This window comes from Scyliorhinus torazame, chromosome 28 (assembly GCF_047496885.1).
Source record: "Scyliorhinus torazame isolate Kashiwa2021f chromosome 28, sScyTor2.1, whole genome shotgun sequence".
NCBI lineage: Eukaryota > Metazoa > Chordata > Chondrichthyes > Carcharhiniformes > Scyliorhinidae > Scyliorhinus > Scyliorhinus torazame.
The window spans coordinates 33832962-33852294 of record NC_092734.1 but is presented as its reverse complement, the minus strand read 5'-3'; the positions used below and the strand labels follow the sequence as shown (position 1 = coordinate 33852294).

At 52.6% G+C, this 19333-nt stretch overlaps 1 protein-coding gene across 1 annotated transcript in view; it reads right to left on the bottom strand.

Moving 5' to 3' along the window:
* Positions 1-42: 42 nt before the first annotated feature.
* The window catches only part of marchf8 (membrane-associated ring finger (C3HC4) 8), a 96802-nt gene continuing 77511 nt past the window's right edge, over positions 43-19333 (bottom strand). The window contains exons 6-7 of the mRNA XM_072491840.1: positions 8157-8304; positions 43-2049 (exon numbers count right to left, since the gene is read on the bottom strand). Coding sequence (XP_072347941.1) covers positions 1745-2049; positions 8157-8304 — 453 coding nt within the window. The 3' untranslated portion in view covers positions 43-1744. The remainder of the gene's footprint in view (positions 2050-8156; positions 8305-19333) is intronic.

The window sequence follows — 19333 nt, the reverse complement described above, 5'->3', positions numbered from 1 at the left end:
CCCTCGTTATTCCCATCCAAGACGTCCGGTTATTCACACGCGTACAACAAAAGTCAAAGTTTATTGGGAAACTATGCAACAATGCAGTCGACTACACATTTAATACTGTACTGTGAAAAAAAGACAATGGAATACAAAACTATACATTTTAATTATAGTACGAGTGACTGTACCAAGAGATTCCTTTCACTCAACTAATTAACTAAGTGGACTTTCTGATCCCTAAGTGGCACTGACCATTCCTTGAAGAAAGCTGTGAGCATCCATTCGAAAAGGAGTCTCAAATTTAACTTAATTAATTTTTTTCAAAAAAGAACCCAGAATTCCAAGTGCCGGCTCGTGATATTTGGGACGGGGCAGTCGTTTGGTGGCCCAGACAAAATGTCAAGAACGAATCTTCCGGCGAATCTTTTCTCCCGTGACAAGGGTGGGTTATCTCTGCGCCGCTAAAACGTGCAATTTCCTTGCCAAAAGGACGGCTTGCTTGAATTTCCGGGCTGGCGAGAAAACGGATTCGCCAGCTGACAAGGCCGCTGATTTACGGTCGCCGTGGTAAAACGGATAGAGCCGTGGAACTCGATCCCTCAAAAAAAAAAAAACCCCACGAACACACGGACGCTCATAATTCCAGGTGCCCCCCCCCCCCCATCCCGCAGGTAACAAAATGGAGTTTGGCGTCAGTCGCCAGAGCAACGTGGGCCTGGCGATAGCGGGGCCATTTCGAATGCACGGCCTAGCCCAAAGGATGCTGGGCCTCTCGGGTTCAAAGGTCAATGGTAAATGGCCGTACCGTGCCCTCGATGTCAGAGATCGGCGGTGAGCGAGAATACAAATTTAGAAACTTTAGATCAAAAAGCTGTTACATTTATAAACAAATAGAAATAAATGATATCTTAAAATTTATATTAATAACTTATAGAAGTAGTAATTGTTTCCCCATCTCTGCTGCTTAAGCAACGACTAAATAACAAACCTCCATATAAAAAGGAAAGATTCTGTTCTCTGCCTTTCCAAGTGCAGTGTTTTTATACATTTATTTTCCAATAAATAAATACCCAAAAACAAAAAGGGAAGAAATTAAAACGAGCTGGTTTCTAAAACAAAATGGAAACATCGGGGGGGGGGGGAAAGAGAGAGAGAGAGAATAAACATAAAAACAAAACAGCGAATAATTGCACTTTGAGATGTAGCCAGCGAGGCTATCCTGGCGAAATCGTTGACAAGGACCCTCTGGAAAAAAAAATAATAATTGAAAATAACAAATCCTGACCGATTTTGAGGTTTAACTTTCTCCTGGTCCAAAGATATTGCAACTTTCTTCGAAAACCCCTTTTTTCTTTCAATTGAAAAAAGGAAAAAGTGTTAGGACAGCATATTTTCATACAGTCAAATTTACACCTAAACATACATGTTACCTTCACAGAACACAAACTTTGAAACGAAAAAGAAAAACTGTCAAAAGTGCTGTTTCACTACTAAAACTGGGTGTTTTCGTAAGAGAGTCAGAGCGAGAGAGACAGAGAGAGAGAGAGAGAAGGCCAATTTTAACCTCATTCTTCAGGATGAACATCCTCAAGTTCAGATGGAACGATATATGTTGCCTGCGCAATGTTCTTTACTCTCGAAAGATGTTTAAAACTGGGCCCCGGGTATTAGACCAGGGTTCCACGTGGTCCCAACAGTTTCCGACTGGGCACCTTTGGTTAAAATTGCCCCCGCGTAGTGAGTCCATGTAGTGTAAACGCTAGACATTCAGTATCCCCACGCTGCAATCCTCAGGCTCGGTACAGTGCAGGGAGTCAATCTCCAGCCGCTGAACCGACGGCGCTTCCTTATTCTCCAGGTTCTGCTCTGTCATCGGCGACTTCTCCACCACGCATTTCCTGCTAGTCTCTGGGCAGTTCTGAACGTAAATGACCCTGTTGTACGCCTTCAGCCTCTTCCACAGCTGCACGTACACTTTGCACTGTACATACATGAACACAAGGCCCCCAGTAAATCCAATTGCCACGACCACCAACTTAGTCCAAAATGGCCACTCTAAAATACCTGCAGAGACAGATTAGAGATACTTTATTAATACCCAATCATCAGTTTGCTTCTTAGTGATGCTAAGCAAATGGGGGGGGGGGGATTAATCATAGATTATCATTGAATTTACAGTACAGGAGGCCATTCGGCCCATTGAGTCTGCACCGGCTCTTGGAAAGAGCACCCTACCCAAGGTCAACACCTCCATCCAACACTAAGGGCAATTTTGGACACTAAGGGCAATTTATCACAGCCAATCCACCTAACCCGCACATCTTTGGACTGTGGGAGGAAACCGGAGCACCCGGAGGAAACCCACGCAGACACAGGGAGGATGTGCAGACTCCGCACAGACAGTGACCCAAGCCAGAATCGAACCTGGGACCCTGGAGCTGTGAAGCAATTGTGCTATCCACAATGCTACCGTGCTGCCCTTAAAAAGAAATAAATCTACACTATATCATTTTACCGTAATCCATGTACCTATCCAATAGCTGCTTGAAGGTCCTTAATGTTTCCGACTCAACTACTTCCACAGGCAGTGCATTCCATGCCCCCACTACTCTCTGGGTAAAGAACCTACCTCTGACATCCCCCCTATATCTTCCACCATTCACCTTAAATTTATGTCCCCTTGTAATGGTTTGTTCCACCCGGGGAAAAAGTCTCTGACTGTCTACTCTATCTATTCCCCTGATCATCTTATAAACCTCTATCAAGTCACCCCTCATCCTTCTCCGTTCTAATGAGAAAAGGCCCAGCACCCTCAACCTTTCCTCGTAACACCTACTCTCCATTCCAGGCAACATCCTGGTAAATCTCCTTTGCACCTTTTCCAAAGCTTCCACATCCTTCCTAAAATGAGGCGACCAGAGCTGTACACAGTACTCCAAATGTGGCCTTACCAAAGTTTTGTACAGTTGCATCATCACCTCACGGCTCTTAAATTCAATCCCTCTGTTAATGAACGCGAGCACACCATAGGCCTTCTTCACAGCTCTATCCACTTGAGTGGCAACTTTCAAAGATGTATGAACATAGACCCCAGGATCTCTCTGCTCCTCCACATTGCCAAGAACTCTACCATTAACCCTGTATTCCGCGTTCATATTTGTCCTTCCAAAATGGACAACCTCACACTTTTCAGGGTTAAACTCCATCTGCCACTTCTCAGCCCAGCTCTGCATCCTATCTATGTCTCTTTGCAGCCGACAACAGCCCTCCTCACTATCCACAACTCCACCAATCTTCGTATCGTCTGCAAATTTACTGACCCACCCTTCAACTCCCTCATCCAAGTCATTAATGAAAATCACAAACAGCAGAGGACCCAGAACTGATCCCTGCGGTACGCCACTGGAAACTGGGATCCAGGCTGAATATTTGCCATCCACCACCACTTTCTGACTTCTATCAGTTAACCAGTTCGTTATCCAACTGGCCAAATTTCCCACTATCCCATGCCTCCTTACTTTCTGCAGAAGGCTACCATGGGGAACCTTATCAAATGCCTTACTAAAATCCATGTACACTACATCCACTGCTTTACCTTCATCCACATGCTTGGTCACCTCCTCAAATAATTCAATAAGACTTGAAAGGCAAGACCTACCCCTCACAAATCCGTGCTGACTATCCCTAATCAAGCAGTGTCTTTCCAGATGCTCAGAAATCCTATCCTTCAGTACCCTTTCCATTACTTCGCCTACCACTGAAGTAAGACTAACTGGCCTGTAATTCCCAGGGTTATCCCTAGTCCCTTTTATGAACAGGGGCACGACATTCGCCACTCTCCAATCCCCTGGTACCACCCCTGTTGACAGTGAGGACGAAAAGATCATTGCCAACGGCTCTGCAATTTCATCTCTTGCTTCCCATAGAATCCTTGGATATATCCCGTCAGGCCCGGGGGACTTGTCTATCCTCAGGTTTTTCAAAATGTTATACAGTGACAGACCCGTCCCCACCAGTACTGTGTCCCAGTGTTATACAGTGACAGACTCGTCCCCACCAATACTGTATCCCAGTGTAATACAGTGACAGACCCGTCCCCACCAGTACTGTACCCCAGTGTTATACAGTGACAGACCGGTCCCCACCAGTACTGTACCCCAGGGGTATACAGTAACAGACCCGTCCCCACCAGTACTGTACCCCAGTGTTATACAGTGACAGACCTATCACCACCAGTACTGTACCCCAGTGTTATACAGTGACAGAACGGTCCCCACCAGTACTGTACCCCAGGGGTATACAGTGACAGACACGTCCCCACCAGTACTTTACCCCAGTGTGATAGTGACAGACCAGTCCCCACCAATACTGTACGCCAGCATTATACAGTGACAGGCCCGTCCCCAACAGTACTGTACCCCAGTGTTATACAGTGACAGACCCGTCCCCACCAGTACTGTCCCCAGTGTTATACGGTGACAGACCTGTCCCCACCAGCACTGTATCCCAGTGATATACAGTGACAGACCCGTCTGCACCAGTACTGTAACCCAGTGTCATATAGTGACAGATCCGTCCGCACCAGCACTGTACCCCAGTGTTATACAGTAACAGACCCGTCCCCACCAGTACTGTACCCCAGTGTTATACAGTGACAGACCCGTCCCCACTTGTACTGTACCCCAGTGTTATACAGTGACAGAACCGTCCGCACTGGTAATGTACCCCAGTGTTATACAGTGACAGACCCGTCCGCACTGGTAATGTACCCCAGTGTTATACAGTGACAGACCTGTCCCCACCAGTATTGTACCCCAGTGTTATACAGTGACAGACCCATCCCCACCAGTACTGTACGCCAGTGTTATACAGTGACAGACCCGTCCCCACCAGTACTGTACCCCAGTGTTATACAGTGACAGACCAGTCCCCACCAGTACTGTACGCCAGTGTTATACAGTGACAGACCCGTCCCCACCAGCACTGTACGCCAGTGTTATACAGTGACAGACCCGTCCCCACCAGCACTGTATCCCAGTGTTATACAGTGACAGACCCGTCCCCACCAGCACTGTATCCCAGTGTTATACAGTGACAGACCGATCCCCACCAGTGCTGTCACCTAGTGTTATATAGTGACAGACCCATCCGCACCAGTACTGTACCCCAGTGTTATACAGTGACAGACCCGCCCCCACCAGTACTGTATCCCAGTGTTACACAGTGACAGACCCGTCCGCACTGGTAATGTACCCCAGTGTTATACAGTGACAGACCTGTCCCCACCAGTATTGTACCCCAGTGTTATACAGTGACAGACCCATCCCCACCAGTACTGTACGCCAGTGTTATACAGTGACAGACCCGTCCCCACCAGTACTGTACCCCAGTGTTATACAGTGACAGACCAGTCCCCACCAGTACTGTACGCCAGTGTTATACAGTGACAGACCCGTCCCCACCAGCACTGTACGCCAGTGTTATACAGTGACAGACCCGTCCCCACCAGCACTGTATCCCAGTGTTATACAGTGACAGACCCGTCCCCACCAGCACTGTATCCCAGTGTTATACAGTGACAGACCGATCCCCACCAGTGCTGTCACCTAGTGTTATATAGTGACAGATCCATCCGCACCAGTACTGTACGCCAGTGTTATACAGTGACAGACCCGTCCCCACCAGTACTGTACCCCAGTGTTATACAGTGACAGACCGATCCCCACCAGTGCTGTCACCTAGTGTTATATAGTGACAGACCAGTCCCCACCAGTACTGTACGCCAGTGTTATACAGTGACAGACCCGTCCCCACCAGCACTGTACGCCAGTGTTATACAGTGACAGACCCGTCCCCACCAGCACTGTATCCCAGTGTTATACAGTGACAGACCCGTCCCCACCAGCACTGTACCCCAGTGTTATACAGTGACAGACCGATCCCCACCAGTGCTGTCACCTAGTGTTATACAGTGACAGACCGATCCCCACCAGTACTGTACCCCAGTGTTATACAGTGACAGACCCGTCCCCACCAGTACTGTCCGCCAATGTTATACAGTGACAGACCCGTCCCCAACAGTATTGTCCCCAGTGTTATGCGGTGACAGACCCGTACCCACCAGTACTGTACCCCAGTGTTATACAGTGACAGACCCGTCCCCACTAGTACTGTACCCTAGTGTTATACAGTGACAGACCTGTCCCCACCAGTTCTGTACCCCAGTGTTATACAGTGACAGACCGGTCCCCACCAGTACTGTACCCCAGTGTGATACAGTGACAGACCCGTCCCCACCAGTACTGTACCCCAGTGTTATACAGTGACAGACCCGTCCCCACCAGTACTGTACCCCAGTGTTATAGTGACAGACCCGTCCCCACCAATACAGTACGCCAGCATTATACAGTGACAGACCCGTCCCCAACAGTACTGTACCCCAGTGTTATACAGTGACAGACCCGTCCCCACCAGTACTGTACCCCAGTGTTGTACAGTGACAGACCCGTCCCCACCAGTACTGTACCCCAGTGTTATAGTGACAGACCCGTCCCCACCAATACAGTACGCCAGCATTATACAGTGACAGACCCGTCCCCAACAGTACTGTACCCCAGAGTTATACAGTGACAGACCTGACCCCAACAGTACTGTCCCCAGTGTTATACAGTGACAGACCCATCCCCACCAGTACTGTACCCCAGTGTTATACAGTGAAAGACCCGTCCCCACCAGTACTGTACCCCAGTGTTATACAGTGACAGACCTGTCCCCACCAGTACTGTTCCCCAGTATTATACAGTGACAGACCCGTCCGCACTGGTAATGTACCCCGGTGTTATACAGTGACAGACCTGTCCCCACCAGTATTGTACCCCAGTGTTATACAGTGACAGACCCATCCCCACCAGTACTGTACGCCAGTGCTATACAGTGACAGACCCGTCCCCACCAGTACTGTACCCCAGTGTTATACAGTGACAGACCAGTCCCCACCAGTACTGTACGCCAGTGTTATACAGTGACAGACCCGTCCCCACCAGCACTGTATCCCAGTATTATACAGTGACAGACCCGTCCCCACCAGCACTGTATCCCAGTGTTATACAGTGACAGACCCGTCCCCACCAGCACTGTATCCCAGTGTTATACAGTGACAGACCCATCCGCACCAGTACTGTACCCCAGTGTTATACAGTGAAAGACCCGTCCCCACCAGTACTGTCCGCCAGTGTTATACAGTGACAGACCCGTCCCCACCAGTACTGTACCCCAGTGTTATACAGTGACAGACCAGTCCCCACCAGTACTGTACGCCAGTGTTATACAGTGACAGACCCGTCCCCACCAGCACTGTATCCCAGTATTATACAGTGACAGACCCGTCCCCACCAGCACTGTATCCCAGTGTTATACAGTGACAGACCGATCCCCACCAGTACTGTCACCTAGTGTTATACAGTGACAGACCCATCCGCACCAGTACTGTACCCCAGTGTTATACACTGACAGACCCGTCCCCACCAGTACTGTACCCCAGTGTTATACAGCGACAGTCCCGTCCCCACCAGTACTTTACTCCAGTTTTATACAGTGACAGACGCGACCCCAACAGTATTGTCCCCAGTGTTATGCGGTGACAGACCCGTCCCCACCAGTACTGTACCCCAGTGTTATACAGTGACAGACCCGTCCCCACTAGTACTGTACCCCAGTGTTATACAGTGACAGACCCGTCCCCACCAGTACTGTACCCCAGTGTTATACAGTGACAGACCCGTCCCCACCAGTTCTGTACCCCAGTGTTATACAGTGACAGACCGGTCCCCACCAGCACTGTATCCCAGTGTTATACAGTGACAGACCCGTCCCCACCAGTACTGTACCCCAGTTGCAATTCTCCTCAACTTGCTAGCCCGGAATTGACAAAATGTCAGTTGTTTGTGGGAAGTGGATGGGGGGATTTAGTTGAGGTGCTGGAATGAAAAGGCCCCGGAATACGGGGCAGCGGGTGAGTTTCTAACCCATACCCGCTGCTTGCAGCCTCGGGGGTCAGGCACAGAATTCACTTTAATTTCAGACACGGGAAGAGCGAGATTGCTGAATGTGCGGGGAAAGGCTGAGTGACGACACGTGGTTGACCCCGAGGGGGAGGAGCGAGCTGGACCTACCGCTGGTCTGCCCTTGTTTAATCTCCTCGGCGGTCCTGTCGATCAGGACATACAGTGACCACACCACACAGGTGATGGCGATGATGTGGAATGTCACTGAGCACAGTATCTTCCTCCTCTCGCTTGACGTCATCTGTAACTTCTCCCACTGTGAAAGGAAAGTGATATCGGTCAGACGTTTCGATACCCACTGGCACTCAGACATATTCCTCTGCTCAGTACAGCATGGCAGCGACACTGAAACCCTGGCAGACAGCCAGGCTCCGTTGGCAGCTCACTCGACTGCGCCCGGCGCTCATGGGTTCGATCCCCGCCCCCAGACCCGAACAGCTAACCTCGGTCACTCTCCAGCAACGTCCCAAGGGGCGGGTCGAGACCCCCCTGATGTTCTCAGGTCAAGGCGGGAGTTCCCACGGTGCTCGCAGCTTCCCGGGCGTCTTGGCCAATATCTAACCTTCACCATCAGGTGGGGCTCTCCCCACCGCAGCGTGATTTCCGTGCACGGGGCCGGCTCACCATGGGCGGACGGCAGCATGTTCCGGCTCCGCTGATGTCCGCGGTGTTCTGCACTGCACACCCGCCCGGCCACCGGGATACGGGGTCACCGACAGGAAGGGCCAGAAAATAGCCCCCAGTGCGCACGCGTGTGTCTGTGTGTGTGTGGGGGTCAGTGTGTGTGTGTGGGGGTCAGTGTGTGTGTGTGGGGGTCAGTGTGTGTGTGTGTGGGTCAGTGTGTGTGTGTGGGTCAGTGTGTGTGGGGGTCATTGTGTGTGTGTGTGGGGGTCAGTGTGTGTGTGCGTGTGGGGGTCAGTGTGTGTGTGGGTCAGCGTGTGTGTGCGTGTGGGGGTCAGTGTGTGTGTGTGTGTGGGGGTCAGTGTGTGTGTGTGTGTGGGTCAGTGTGTGTGGGGGTCAGTGTGTGTGTGTGTGGGGGGGTCAGTGTGTGTGTGCGTGTGGGGGTCAGTGTGTGTGTGGGTCAGTGTGTGTGTGTGTGTGTGGGTCAGTGTGTGTGGGGGTCAGTGTGTGTGTGCGTGTGGAGGTCAGTGCGTGTGTGTGTGTGGGGGTCAGTGTGTATGTGTGTGGGGGGGTCAGTGTGTGTGTGTGTGTGTGGGTCAGTGTGTGTGGGGGTCAGTGTGTGTGTGTGTGTGTGGGGGTCAGTGTGTATGTGTGTGTGTGGGTCAGTGTGTGTGTGTGTGTGTGGGTCAGTGTGTGTGGGGGTCAGTGTGTGTGTGTGTGTGGGGGTCAGTGTGTATGTGTGTGTGTGGGTCAGTGTGTGTGGGGGTCAGTGTGTGTGTGCGTGTGGAGTTCAGTGCGTGTGTGCATGTGTGGGGGTCAGTGTGTGTGTGTGTGTGTGTGTCAGTGTGTGTGGGGGTCAGTGTGTGTGTGCGTGTGGGGGTCTGTGTGTGTGTGTGTGGGGGGGGGGTCAGTGTGTGTGGGGGTCAGTGTGTGTGTGCGTGTGGGGATCAGTGTGTGTGTGTGTGTGTGTGTGTGGGGGGGGGGGTGTCAGTGTGTGTGGGGGTCAGTGAGTTCGCGTGTGGGGGTCAGTGTGTGTGTGTGTGTGTGTGTGTGTGTGTGTGGGTCAGTGTGCTTGTGCCAGTGTGTGTGCGTGGGTCAGTGTGTGTGTGCGTATGTGGGGGTCAGTGTGTGTGTGGGGGTCAGTGTGTGTGTGGGGATCAGTGTGTGTGTGTGGGTCAGTGTGTGTTTGGGTCAGTGTGTGTGTGTGTGGGTCCGTGTGTGTGTGTGTGGTTCAGTGTGTGTGTGTGTGGGGTTCAGTGTGTGTGTGTGTGGGGGTAAGTGTGTGTGTGGGGGGGGGTCAGTGTGTGTGTGTGTGGGTCAGTGTGTGTGTGCGTCAGTGTGAGTGTGTATGGGGCACTGTGTGGGGGAATCAGTGTGTGTGTGGGTCAGTGTGTGTGTGTGTGTGGATCAGTGTGTGTGTGGGTCAGTGTGTGTGTGTGTGGGGGGGGGGGGTCAGTGTGTGTGTGGGTCAGTGTGTGTGTGGGTCAGTGTGTGAGCGTGTGTGTGTGGGTCAGTGTGTGTGTGGGTCAGTGTGTGTGTGGGTCAGTGTGTATGTGTGGGTCAGTGTGTATGTGTGGATCAGTGTGTGTATGTGTGGATCAGTGTGTGTGTGGGTCAGTATGTGTGTGGGTCAGTGTGTATGTGTGGATCAGTGTATGTGTGGATCAGTGTGTGTGTGGGTCAGTGTGTGTGTGTGGGTCAGTGTGTGTGTGGGTCAGTGTGTGTGTGTGTGTGGGGGGGTCAGTGTGTGGGGGGGAATCTGTGTGTGTGTGGGTCAGTGTGTGTGTGGGACAGTGTGTGAGTGTGTGTGTGTGGATCAGTGTGTGTGTGGATCAGTGTGCGTGTGGGTCAGTGTGTGTGTGTGGGGGGGGTCAGTGTGAGTGTGTGGGTCAGTGTGTGTGTGTGTGGGTCAGTGTGTGTGTGTGGGTCAGTGTGTGTGTGTGGGTCAGTGTGTGTGTGGATCAGTGTGTGTGTGTGTGTGGGGGTCAGTGTGTGTGTGGGTCAGTGTGTGTGTGTGGGTCAGTGTGTGTGTGGGTCAGTGTGTGTGTGTGTGAGTCAGTGTGTGTTTGGTTCAGTGTGTGTGGGTCAGTGTGTGTGTGTGGGTCAGTGTGTGTGTGTGTGGGTCAGTGTGTGTGTGTGTGCATCAGTGTGTGTGTGTGGGTCAGTGTGTGTGTTTGGGTCAGTGTGTGTGGGTCAGTGTGTGTGTGTGGGTCAGTGTGTTTGTGTGTGGGTCAGTGTGTTTGTGTGTGGGTCAGTGTGTGTGTGGGTCAGTGTGTGTGTGTGTGGGTCAGTGTGTGTGTGTGTGTGGGTCAGTGTGTGTGTGGGTCAGTGTGTGTGTGTGGGTCAGTGTGTTTGTGGGTCAGTGTGTGTGTGTGTGGGTCAGTGTGTGTGGGTGTGGGTCATTGTGTGTGTGGGTCAGTGTGTGTGTGTGTGGGTCAGTGTGTGTGTGTGTGGGTCAGTGTGTTTGTATGTGGATCAGTGTGTGTGTGGGTCAGTATGTGTGGGGGTCAGTGTGTGTGTGGGTCAGTATGTGTGTGGGTCAGTGTGTGTGGGTGGGTCAGTGTGTGTGGGTGGGTCAGTGTGTGTGTGGATCAGTATGTATGTGGGTCAGTGTGTGTGTGTGTGTGGGGGGGTCAGTGTGTGTGTGTGTGGGTCAGCGTGTGTGTGTGTGGGTCAATGTGTGTGTGCGTGGGGGGGGCAGTCAGTGTGCGTGTGGGTCAGTGTGTGTGTGTGTGTGGGTCAGTGTGTGTGTGGGTCAGTGTGTGTGTGGGTCAGTGTGTGTGTGTGTGCGCGTCAGTGTGTGTGTGTGTGTGTGGGTCAGGGTGTGTGTGTGGGGGAGTGTGTGTGTGTGGGTCAGTGTGTGTGGGTCAGTGTGTGTGGGTCAGTTTGTGTGGGTCAGTGTGTGTGTGTGGGTCAGTGTGTGTGGGTCAGTGTGTGTGTGGGTCAGTGTGTGTGTGTGGGTAATTGTGTGTGTGTGTGTGTGGGTCAGTGTGTGTGTGGGTCAGTGTGTGTGTGGTCAGTGTGTGTGTGTGTGTGTGTGTGGGTCAGTTTGTGTGGGCCAGTGTGTGTGTGGGTCAGTGTGTGTGGATCAGTATGTATGTGGGTCAGTGTGTGTGTGTGTGGGTCATTTTATATATGCGTGTGTGGGTCAGTCTGTGTGTGGGTCAGTCTGTGTGTGGGTCAGTCTGTGTGTGGGTATGTGTGTGTGTGGGTCAGTATATATATGCTTGTGTGGGTCAGTGTGTGTGTGTGGGTCAGTGTGTGTGTGGGGGTCAGTCTGTGTGTGGGTCAGTCTGTGTGTGGGTCAGTGTGAGTGTGTGGGGGGGGTCAGTGTGTGTGTGTGTGTGGGGGTCAGTGTGTGTGTGGGTCAGTGTGTGTGTGGGTCAGTGTGTGGGTCAGTGTGTGTGTGTGTGGGTCAGTGTGTGTGTGTGTGGGTCAGTGTGTGTGTGGGTCAGTGTGTGAGGTGGTCAGTGTGTGTGTGGGTCAGTGTGTGTGTGTGGGACAGTGTGTGTGGATCAGTATGTATGTGGGTCAGTGTGTGTGTGTGTGTGTGTGTGGGTCAGTGTGTCTGTGTGTGGGTCAGTGTGTATGTGTGTGGGGGGGTCAGTGTGTGTGTGTGGGTCAGTGTGTGTGTGGGTCAGTGTGCGTGTGGGTCAGTGTGTGTGTGTGTGGGTCAGTGTGTGTGTGTGTGTGTGGGTCAGTGTGTGTGTGTGGGTCAGTGTGTGTGTGTGGGTCAGTGTGTGTGTGGGTCAGTGTGTATTTGGGTCAGTGTGTGTGGGTCAGTGTGTGTGTGTGGGTCAGTGTGTGTGTGTGTGGGTCAGTGTGTTTGTGTGTGGGTCAGTGTGTTTTTGGGTCAGTGTGTGTGTGTGGGTCAATGTGTGGGTCAGTGTGTGTCTGTGGGTCAGTGTGTGTGGATCAGTATGTATGTGGGTCAGTGTGTGTTTGTGTGTGGGTCATTTTATAAATGCGCGTGTGGGTCAGTCTGTGTGGGTCAGTCTGTGTGTGGATCAGTGTGTTGGTGTGTGTGTGTGTGGGTCAGTATATATATGCGTGTGTGGGTCAGTCTGTGTGGGTCAGTCTGTGTGTGGGTCAGTCTGTGTGTGGGTCAGTGTGTGTGTGGGGGGGGTCAGTGTGTGGGTCAGTGTGTGTGTGTGGGTCAGTGTGTGGGTGTGTGTGTGTGTGGGTCAGTGTGTGTGTGGGTCAGTGTGTGGGTCAGTGTGTGTGTGTGGGTCAGTGTATATGTGGGTCAGTCTCTGTGGGTCAGTGTGTGTGTGGGTCAGTGTGTGTGGGTCAGTCTGTGTGTGTGGGTCAGTCTGTGTGTGGGTCAGTCTGTGTGTGGGTCAGTCTGTGTGTGGGTCAGTGTGTGTGTGGGGGTCAGTGTGTGTGGGGGTCAGTGTGTGTGTGGGTCAGTGTGTGTGTGTGGGTCAGTGTGTGTGTGTGGGTCAATGTGTGTGTGTGTGTGTGGGTCAGTGTGTGTGGGGGTCAGTTTGTGTGTGTGTGTGGGTCAGTGTGTGTGTGTGTGAGGGGCAGTGTATGTGTGGGGCAGTGTGTGGGTCAGTGTGTGTCTGTTGCACAGTGTGTGGGTCAGTGTGTGTGTGGGTCAGTGTGTGTGTGGGTCAGTGTGTGTGTGTGGGTCAGTGTGTATGTGTGTATGTGTGTGCCAGTGTGTGTGTGGGTCAGTGTGTGTGTGTGGGTCAGTGTGTGTGTGTGGGTCAGTGTGTGTGTGTGGGTGGGTCAGTGTGTGGGTCAGTGTGTGTGTGTGGGTCAGTGTGTGTGTGGGTCAGTGTGTGTGTGGGTCAGTGTGTGTGTGTGTGTGTGGGTCAGTGTGTGTGTGGGTCAGTGTGTGTGTGGGTCATTTTATAAATGCGTGTGTGGGTCAGTCTGTGTGGGTCAGTCTGTGTGTGGGTCAGTGTGTTGGTGTGTGTGTATGTGGGTCAGTATATATATGCGTGTGTGGGTCAGTCTGTGTGGGTCAGTCTGTGTGTGGGTCAGTGTGTGTGTGGGTCAGTGTGTGTGTATGTGGGTCAGTGTGTGTGTGTGTGGGTCTGTGTGTGTGTGTGGGTCAGTGTGTGTGTGGGTCAGTGTGTGTTTGTGTGGGTCAGTGTGTGTGTGGGTCAGTGTGTGTGGGTCAGTGTGTGTGTGTGGGTCAGTGTATATGTGGGTCAGTCTATGTATGGGTCAGTGTGTGTGTGTGGGTCAGTCTGTGTGTGGGTCAGTCTGTGTGTGGGTCAGTGTGTGTGTGGGTCAGTGTGTGTGTGGGTCAGTGTGTGAGGTGGTCAGTGTGTGTGTGGGTCAGTGTGTGTGTGTGGGACAGTGTGTGTGGATCAGTATGTATGTGGGTCAGTGTGTGTGTGTGTGTGTGTGTGGGTCAGTGTGTCTGTGTGTGGGTCAGTGTGTATGTGTGTGGGGGGGTCAGTGTGTGTGTGTGGGTCAGTGTGTGTGTGGGTCAGTGTGCGTGTGGGTCAGTGTGTGTGTGTGTGGGTCAGTGTGTGTGTGTGTGTGTGGGTCAGTGTGTGTGTGTGTGTGTGCGTCAGTGTGTGTGTGTGCGTCAGTGTGTGTGTGTGGGTCAGTGTGTGTGTGGGTCAGTGTGTATTTGGGTCAGTGTGTGTGGGTCAGTGTGTGTGTGTGGGTCAGTGTGTGTGTGTGTGGGTCAGTGTGTTTGTGTGTGGGTCAGTGTGTTTTTGGGTCAGTGTGTGTGTGTGGATCAGTGTGTGTGTGGGTCAATGTGTGGGTCAGTGTGTGTCTGTGGGTCAGTGTGTGTGGATCAGTATGTATGTGGGTCAGTGTGTGTTTGTGTGTGGGTCATTTTATAAATGCGCGTGTGGGTCAGTCTGTGTGGGTCAGTCTGTGTGTGGATCAGTGTGTTGGTGTGTGTGTGTGTGGGTCAGTATATATATGCGTGTGTGGGTCAGTCTGTGTGGGTCAGTCTGTGTGTGGGTCAGTCTGTGTGTGGGTCAGTGTGTGTGTGGGGGGGGTCAGTGTGTGGGTCAGTGTGTGTGTGTGGGTCAGTGTGTGGGTGTGTGTGTGTGTGGGTCAGTGTGTGTGTGGGTCAGTGTGTGGGTCAGTGTGTGTGTGTGGGTCAGTGTATATGTGGGTCAGTCTCTGTGGGTCAGTGTGTGTGTGGGTCAGTGTGTGTGTGGGTCAGTGTGTGTGGGTCAGTCTGTGTGTGTGGGTCAGTCTGTGTGTGGGTCAGTCTGTGTGTGGGTCAGTGTGTGTGTGTGGGTCAGTGTGTGTGTGGGGGTCAGTGTGTGTGTGGGTCAGTGTGTGTGTGTGGGTCAGTGTGTGTGTGTGGGTCAATGTGTGTGTGTGTGTGTGGGTCAGTTTGTGTGTGTGTGTGGGTCAGTGTGTGTGTGTGTGAGGGGCAGTGTATGTGTGGGGTAGTGTGTGGGTCAGTGTGTGTCTGTTGCACAGTGTGTGGGTCAGTGTGTGTGTGGGTCAGTGTGTGTGTGGGTCAGTGTGTGTGTGGGTCAGTGTGTGTGTGTGGGTCAGTGTGTATGTGTGTATGTGTGTGCCAGTGTGTGTGTGGGTCAGTGTGTGTGTGTGGGTCAGTGTGTGTGTGTGGGTCAGTGTGTGTGTGTGGGTGGGTCAGTGTGTGGGTCAGTGTGTGTGTGTGGGTCAGTGTGTGGGTCAGTGTGTGTGTGTGGGTCAGTGTGTGTGTGGGTCAGTGTGTGTGTGTGTGTGTGGGTCAGTGTGTGTGTGGGTCAGTGTGTGTGTGGGTCATTTTATAAATGCGTGTGTGGGTCAGTCTGTGTGGGTCAGTCTGTGTGTGGGTCAGTGTGTTGGTGTGTGTGTATGTGGGTCAGTATATATATGCGTGTGTGGGTCAGTCTGTGTGGGTCAGTCTGTGTGTGGGTCAGTGTGTGTGTGGGTCAGTGTGTGTGTATGTGGGTCAGTGTGTGTGTGTGTGGGTCTGTGTGTGTGTGTGGGTCAGTGTGTGTGTGGGTCAGTGTGTGTTTGTGTGGGTCAGTGTGTGTGTGGGTCAGTGTGTGTGGGTCAGTGTGTGTGTGTGGGTCAGTGTATATGTGGGTCAGTCTATGTATGGGTCAGTGTGTGTGTGTGGGTCAGTCTGTGTGTGGGTCAGTCTGTGTGTGGGTCAGTCTGTGTGTGGGTCAGTGTGTGTATGTGGGGGTCAGTGTGTGTTTGTGTGTGTGTGTGTGTGTGGGTCAGTGTGTGTGTGGGTCAGTGTGGGTCAGTGTGTGTGTGTGGGTCAGTGTGTGTGTGAGGGTCAGTGTGTGTGTGTGGGGCAGTGTGTGGGTCAGTGTGTGTCTGTTGGTCAGTGTTTGGGACAGTATGTGTGTGTGGGGCAGTGTGTGTGTGTGGGTCGGTGTGTGTGTGGGTCGGTGTGTGTGTGTGGGTCGGTGTGTGTGTGTGGGTCAGTGTGTATGTGTGGGGCAGTGTGTATGTGTGTGTGTGTCAGTGTGTGTGTGTGGGTCAGTGTGTGTGTGTGGGTCAGTGTGTGTGTGGGTCAGTGTGTGGGTCAGTGTGTGTGTGTGGGTCAGTGTGTGGGTCAGTGTGTGTGTGTGGGTCAGTGTGTGTGTGTGGGTCAGTGTGTGGGTCAGTGTGTGTGTGTATGTGTGTGTCAGTGTGTGTGGGTCAGTGTGTGTGTGTGTGGGTCAGTGTGTGTGTGTATGTGTGTGTCAGGGTGTGTGTGGGTCAGTGTGTGTGTGTGTGGGGGGGTCAGTGTGTGTGTGGGTCAGTGTGTGGGTCAGTGTGTGTGTGTGGGTCAGTGTGTGCGCGTTTGTGGGTCAGTGTATGTGTGGGTCAGTGTGTGGGTCAGTGTGTGTGTGTGGGTAAGTGTGTGTGTGTGGGTGAGTGTATGTGTGGGTCAGTATGTGTGTGCATGTGTGGGTCAGTGTGTGGGTCAGTGTGTGTGTGTGGGTCAGTGTGTGTGTGTGTGTGTGGGTCAGTGTGTGTGTGGGTCAGTGTGTGGGTGGGTCGGTTTGTGGGTCAGTGTGTGTGTTTGTGTGTGTGGGCCAGTGTGTGGGTCAATGTGTGTGTGTATGTGTGTGTGGGTCAGTGTGTGTGTGTGTTTGTGTGTCAGTGTATGTGTGTGTGTGTGTGGTTCAGTGTGTGTGTGTCAGTGTATGTGTGTGTGCGTGTGTGTGTGTGTGTGTGTGGGACAGTGTGTGTGTGTGTGCGTGTGTGTGTGGGTCAGTATGTGTGTGTGTGTGTGTGTGGGTCAGTGTGTGTGTGTCAGTGTATGTGTGTGTGTCCGTGTGTGTGTGTGTGTGTGGGTCAGTATGTGTGTGTGTGTGTGTGGGTCAGTATGTGTGTGCGTGTGTGTGTGTGCGTGTGTGTGTGGGTGTGTGTGTGCGTGTGTGTGGGGGGGGGTCAGAGTGTGTGTGTGTGTGTGTGTGGGTCAGTGTGTGTGTGTGTGTGTGGGTCAGTGTGTGTGTGTGTGTGTGGGACAGTGTGTGTGTGTCAGTGTACGTGTGTGTGTGTGGGTCAGTGTGTGTGTGTGTGGGTCAGTGTGTGTGTGTGTGGGTCAGTGTGTTTGTATGTGGATCAGTGTGTGTGGGGGTCAGTATGTGTGGGGGTCAGTGTGTGTGTGGGTCAGTATGTGTGTGGGTCAGTGTGTGTGGGTGGGTCAGTGTGTGTGGGTGGGTCAGTGTGTGTGTGTATCAGTATGTATGTGGGTCAGTGTGTGTGTGTGTGTGGGGGGGTCAGTGTGTGTGTGTGTGGGTCAGCGTGTGTGTGTGTGGGTCAATGTGTGTGTGCGTGGGGGGGGCAGTCAGTGTGCGTGTGGGTCAGTGTGTGTGTGTGTGTGGGTCAGTGTGTGTGTGGGTCAGTGTGTGTGTGGGTCAGTGTATGTGTGTGTGCGCGTCAGTGTGTGTGTGTGTGTGGGTCAGGGTGTGTGTGTGGGGGAGTGTGTGTGTGTGGGTCAGTGTGTGTGGGTCAGTGTGTGTGGGTCAGTTTGTGTGGGTCAGTGTGTGTGTGTCGGTCAGTGTGTGTGGGTCAGTGTGTGTGGGTCAGTGTGTGTGTGGGTCAGTGTGTGTGTGTGGGTAATTGTGTGTGTGTGTGTGTGGGTCAGTGTGTGTGTGGGTCAGTGTGTGTGTGGTCAGTGTGTGTGTGTGTGTGTGGGTCAGTTTGTGTGGGCCAGTGTGTGTGTGGGTCAGTGTGTGTGGATCAGTATGTATGTGGGTCAGTGTGTGTGTGTGTGGGTCATTTTATATATGCGTGTGTGGGTCAGTCTGTGTGTGGGTCAGTCTGTGTGTGGGTCAGTCTGTGTGTGGGTATGTGTGTGTGTGGGTCAGTATATATATGCTTGTGTGGGTCAGTGTGTGTGTGTGGGTCAGTGTGTGTGTGGGGGTCAGTCTGTGTGTGGGTCAGTCTGTGTGTGGGTCAGTGTGAGTGTGTGGGGGGGGTCAGTGTGTGTGTGTGTGTGGGGGTCAGTGTGTGTGTGGGTCAGTGTGTGTGTGGGTCAGTGTGTGAGGTGGTCAGTGTGTGTGTGGGTCAGTGTGTGTGTGTGGGACAGTGTGTGTGGATCAGTATGTATGTGGGTCAGTGTGTGTGTGTGTGTGTGTGTGTGGGTCAGTGTGTCTGTGTGTGGGTCAGTGTGTATGTGTGTGGGGGGGGTCAGTGTGTGTGTGTGGGTCAGTGTGTGTGTGGGTCAGTGTGCGTGTGGGTCAGTGTGTGTGTGTGTGGGTCAGTGTGTGTGTGTGTGTGGGTCAGTGTGTGTGTGTGGGTCAGTGTGTGTGTGTGCGTCAGTGTGTGTGTGTGTGGGTCAGTGTGTGTGTGTGGGTCAGTGTGTATGTGGGTCAGTGTGTATTTGGGTCAGTGTGTGTGGGTCAGTGTGTGTGTGTGTGGGTCAGTGTGTGTGTGTGTGGGTCAGTGTGTTTGTGTGTGGGTCAGTGTGTTTTTGGGTCAGTGTGTGTGTGTGGATCAGTGTGTGTGTGGGTCAATGTGTGGGTCAGTGTGTGTCTGTGGGTCAGTGTGTGTGGATCAGTATGTATGTGGGTCAGTGTGTGTTTGTGTGTGGGTCATTTTATAAATGCGCGTGTGGGTCAGTCTGTGTGGGTCAGTCTGTGTGTGGATCAGTGTGTTGGTGTGTGTGTGTGTGGGTCAGTATATATATGCGTGTGTGGGTCAGTCTGTGTGGGTCAGTCTGTGTGTGGGTCAGTCTGTGTGTGGGTCAGTGTGTGTGTGGGGGGGGTCAGTGTGTGGGTCAGTGTGTGTGTGTGGGTCAGTGTGTGGGGGTGTGTGTGTGTGGGTCAGTGTGTGTGTGGGTCAGTGTGTGGGTCAGTGTGTGTGTGTGGGTCAGTGTATATGTGGGTCAGTCTCTGTGGGTCAGTGTGTGTGTGGGTCAGTCTGTGTGTGGGTCAGTCTGTGTGTGGGTCAGTCTGTGTGTGGGTCAGTCTGTGTGTGGGGGTCAGTGTGTGTGTGGGTCAGTGTGTGTGTGTGGGTCAGTGTGTGTGTGTGTGTGTGGGTCAGTGTGTGTGTGTGTGTGTGGGTCAGTGTGTGTGGGGGTCAGTTTGTGTGTGTGTGTGGGTCAGTGTGTGTGTGTGTGTGGGGCAGTGTGTGGGTCAGTGTGTGTCTGTTGCACAGTGTGTGGGTCAGTGTGTGTGTGGGTCAGTGTGTGTGTGGGTCAGTGTGTGTGTGTGGGTCAGTGTGTATGTGTGTATGTGTGTGCCAGTGTGTGTGTGGGTCAGTGTGTGTGTGTGGGT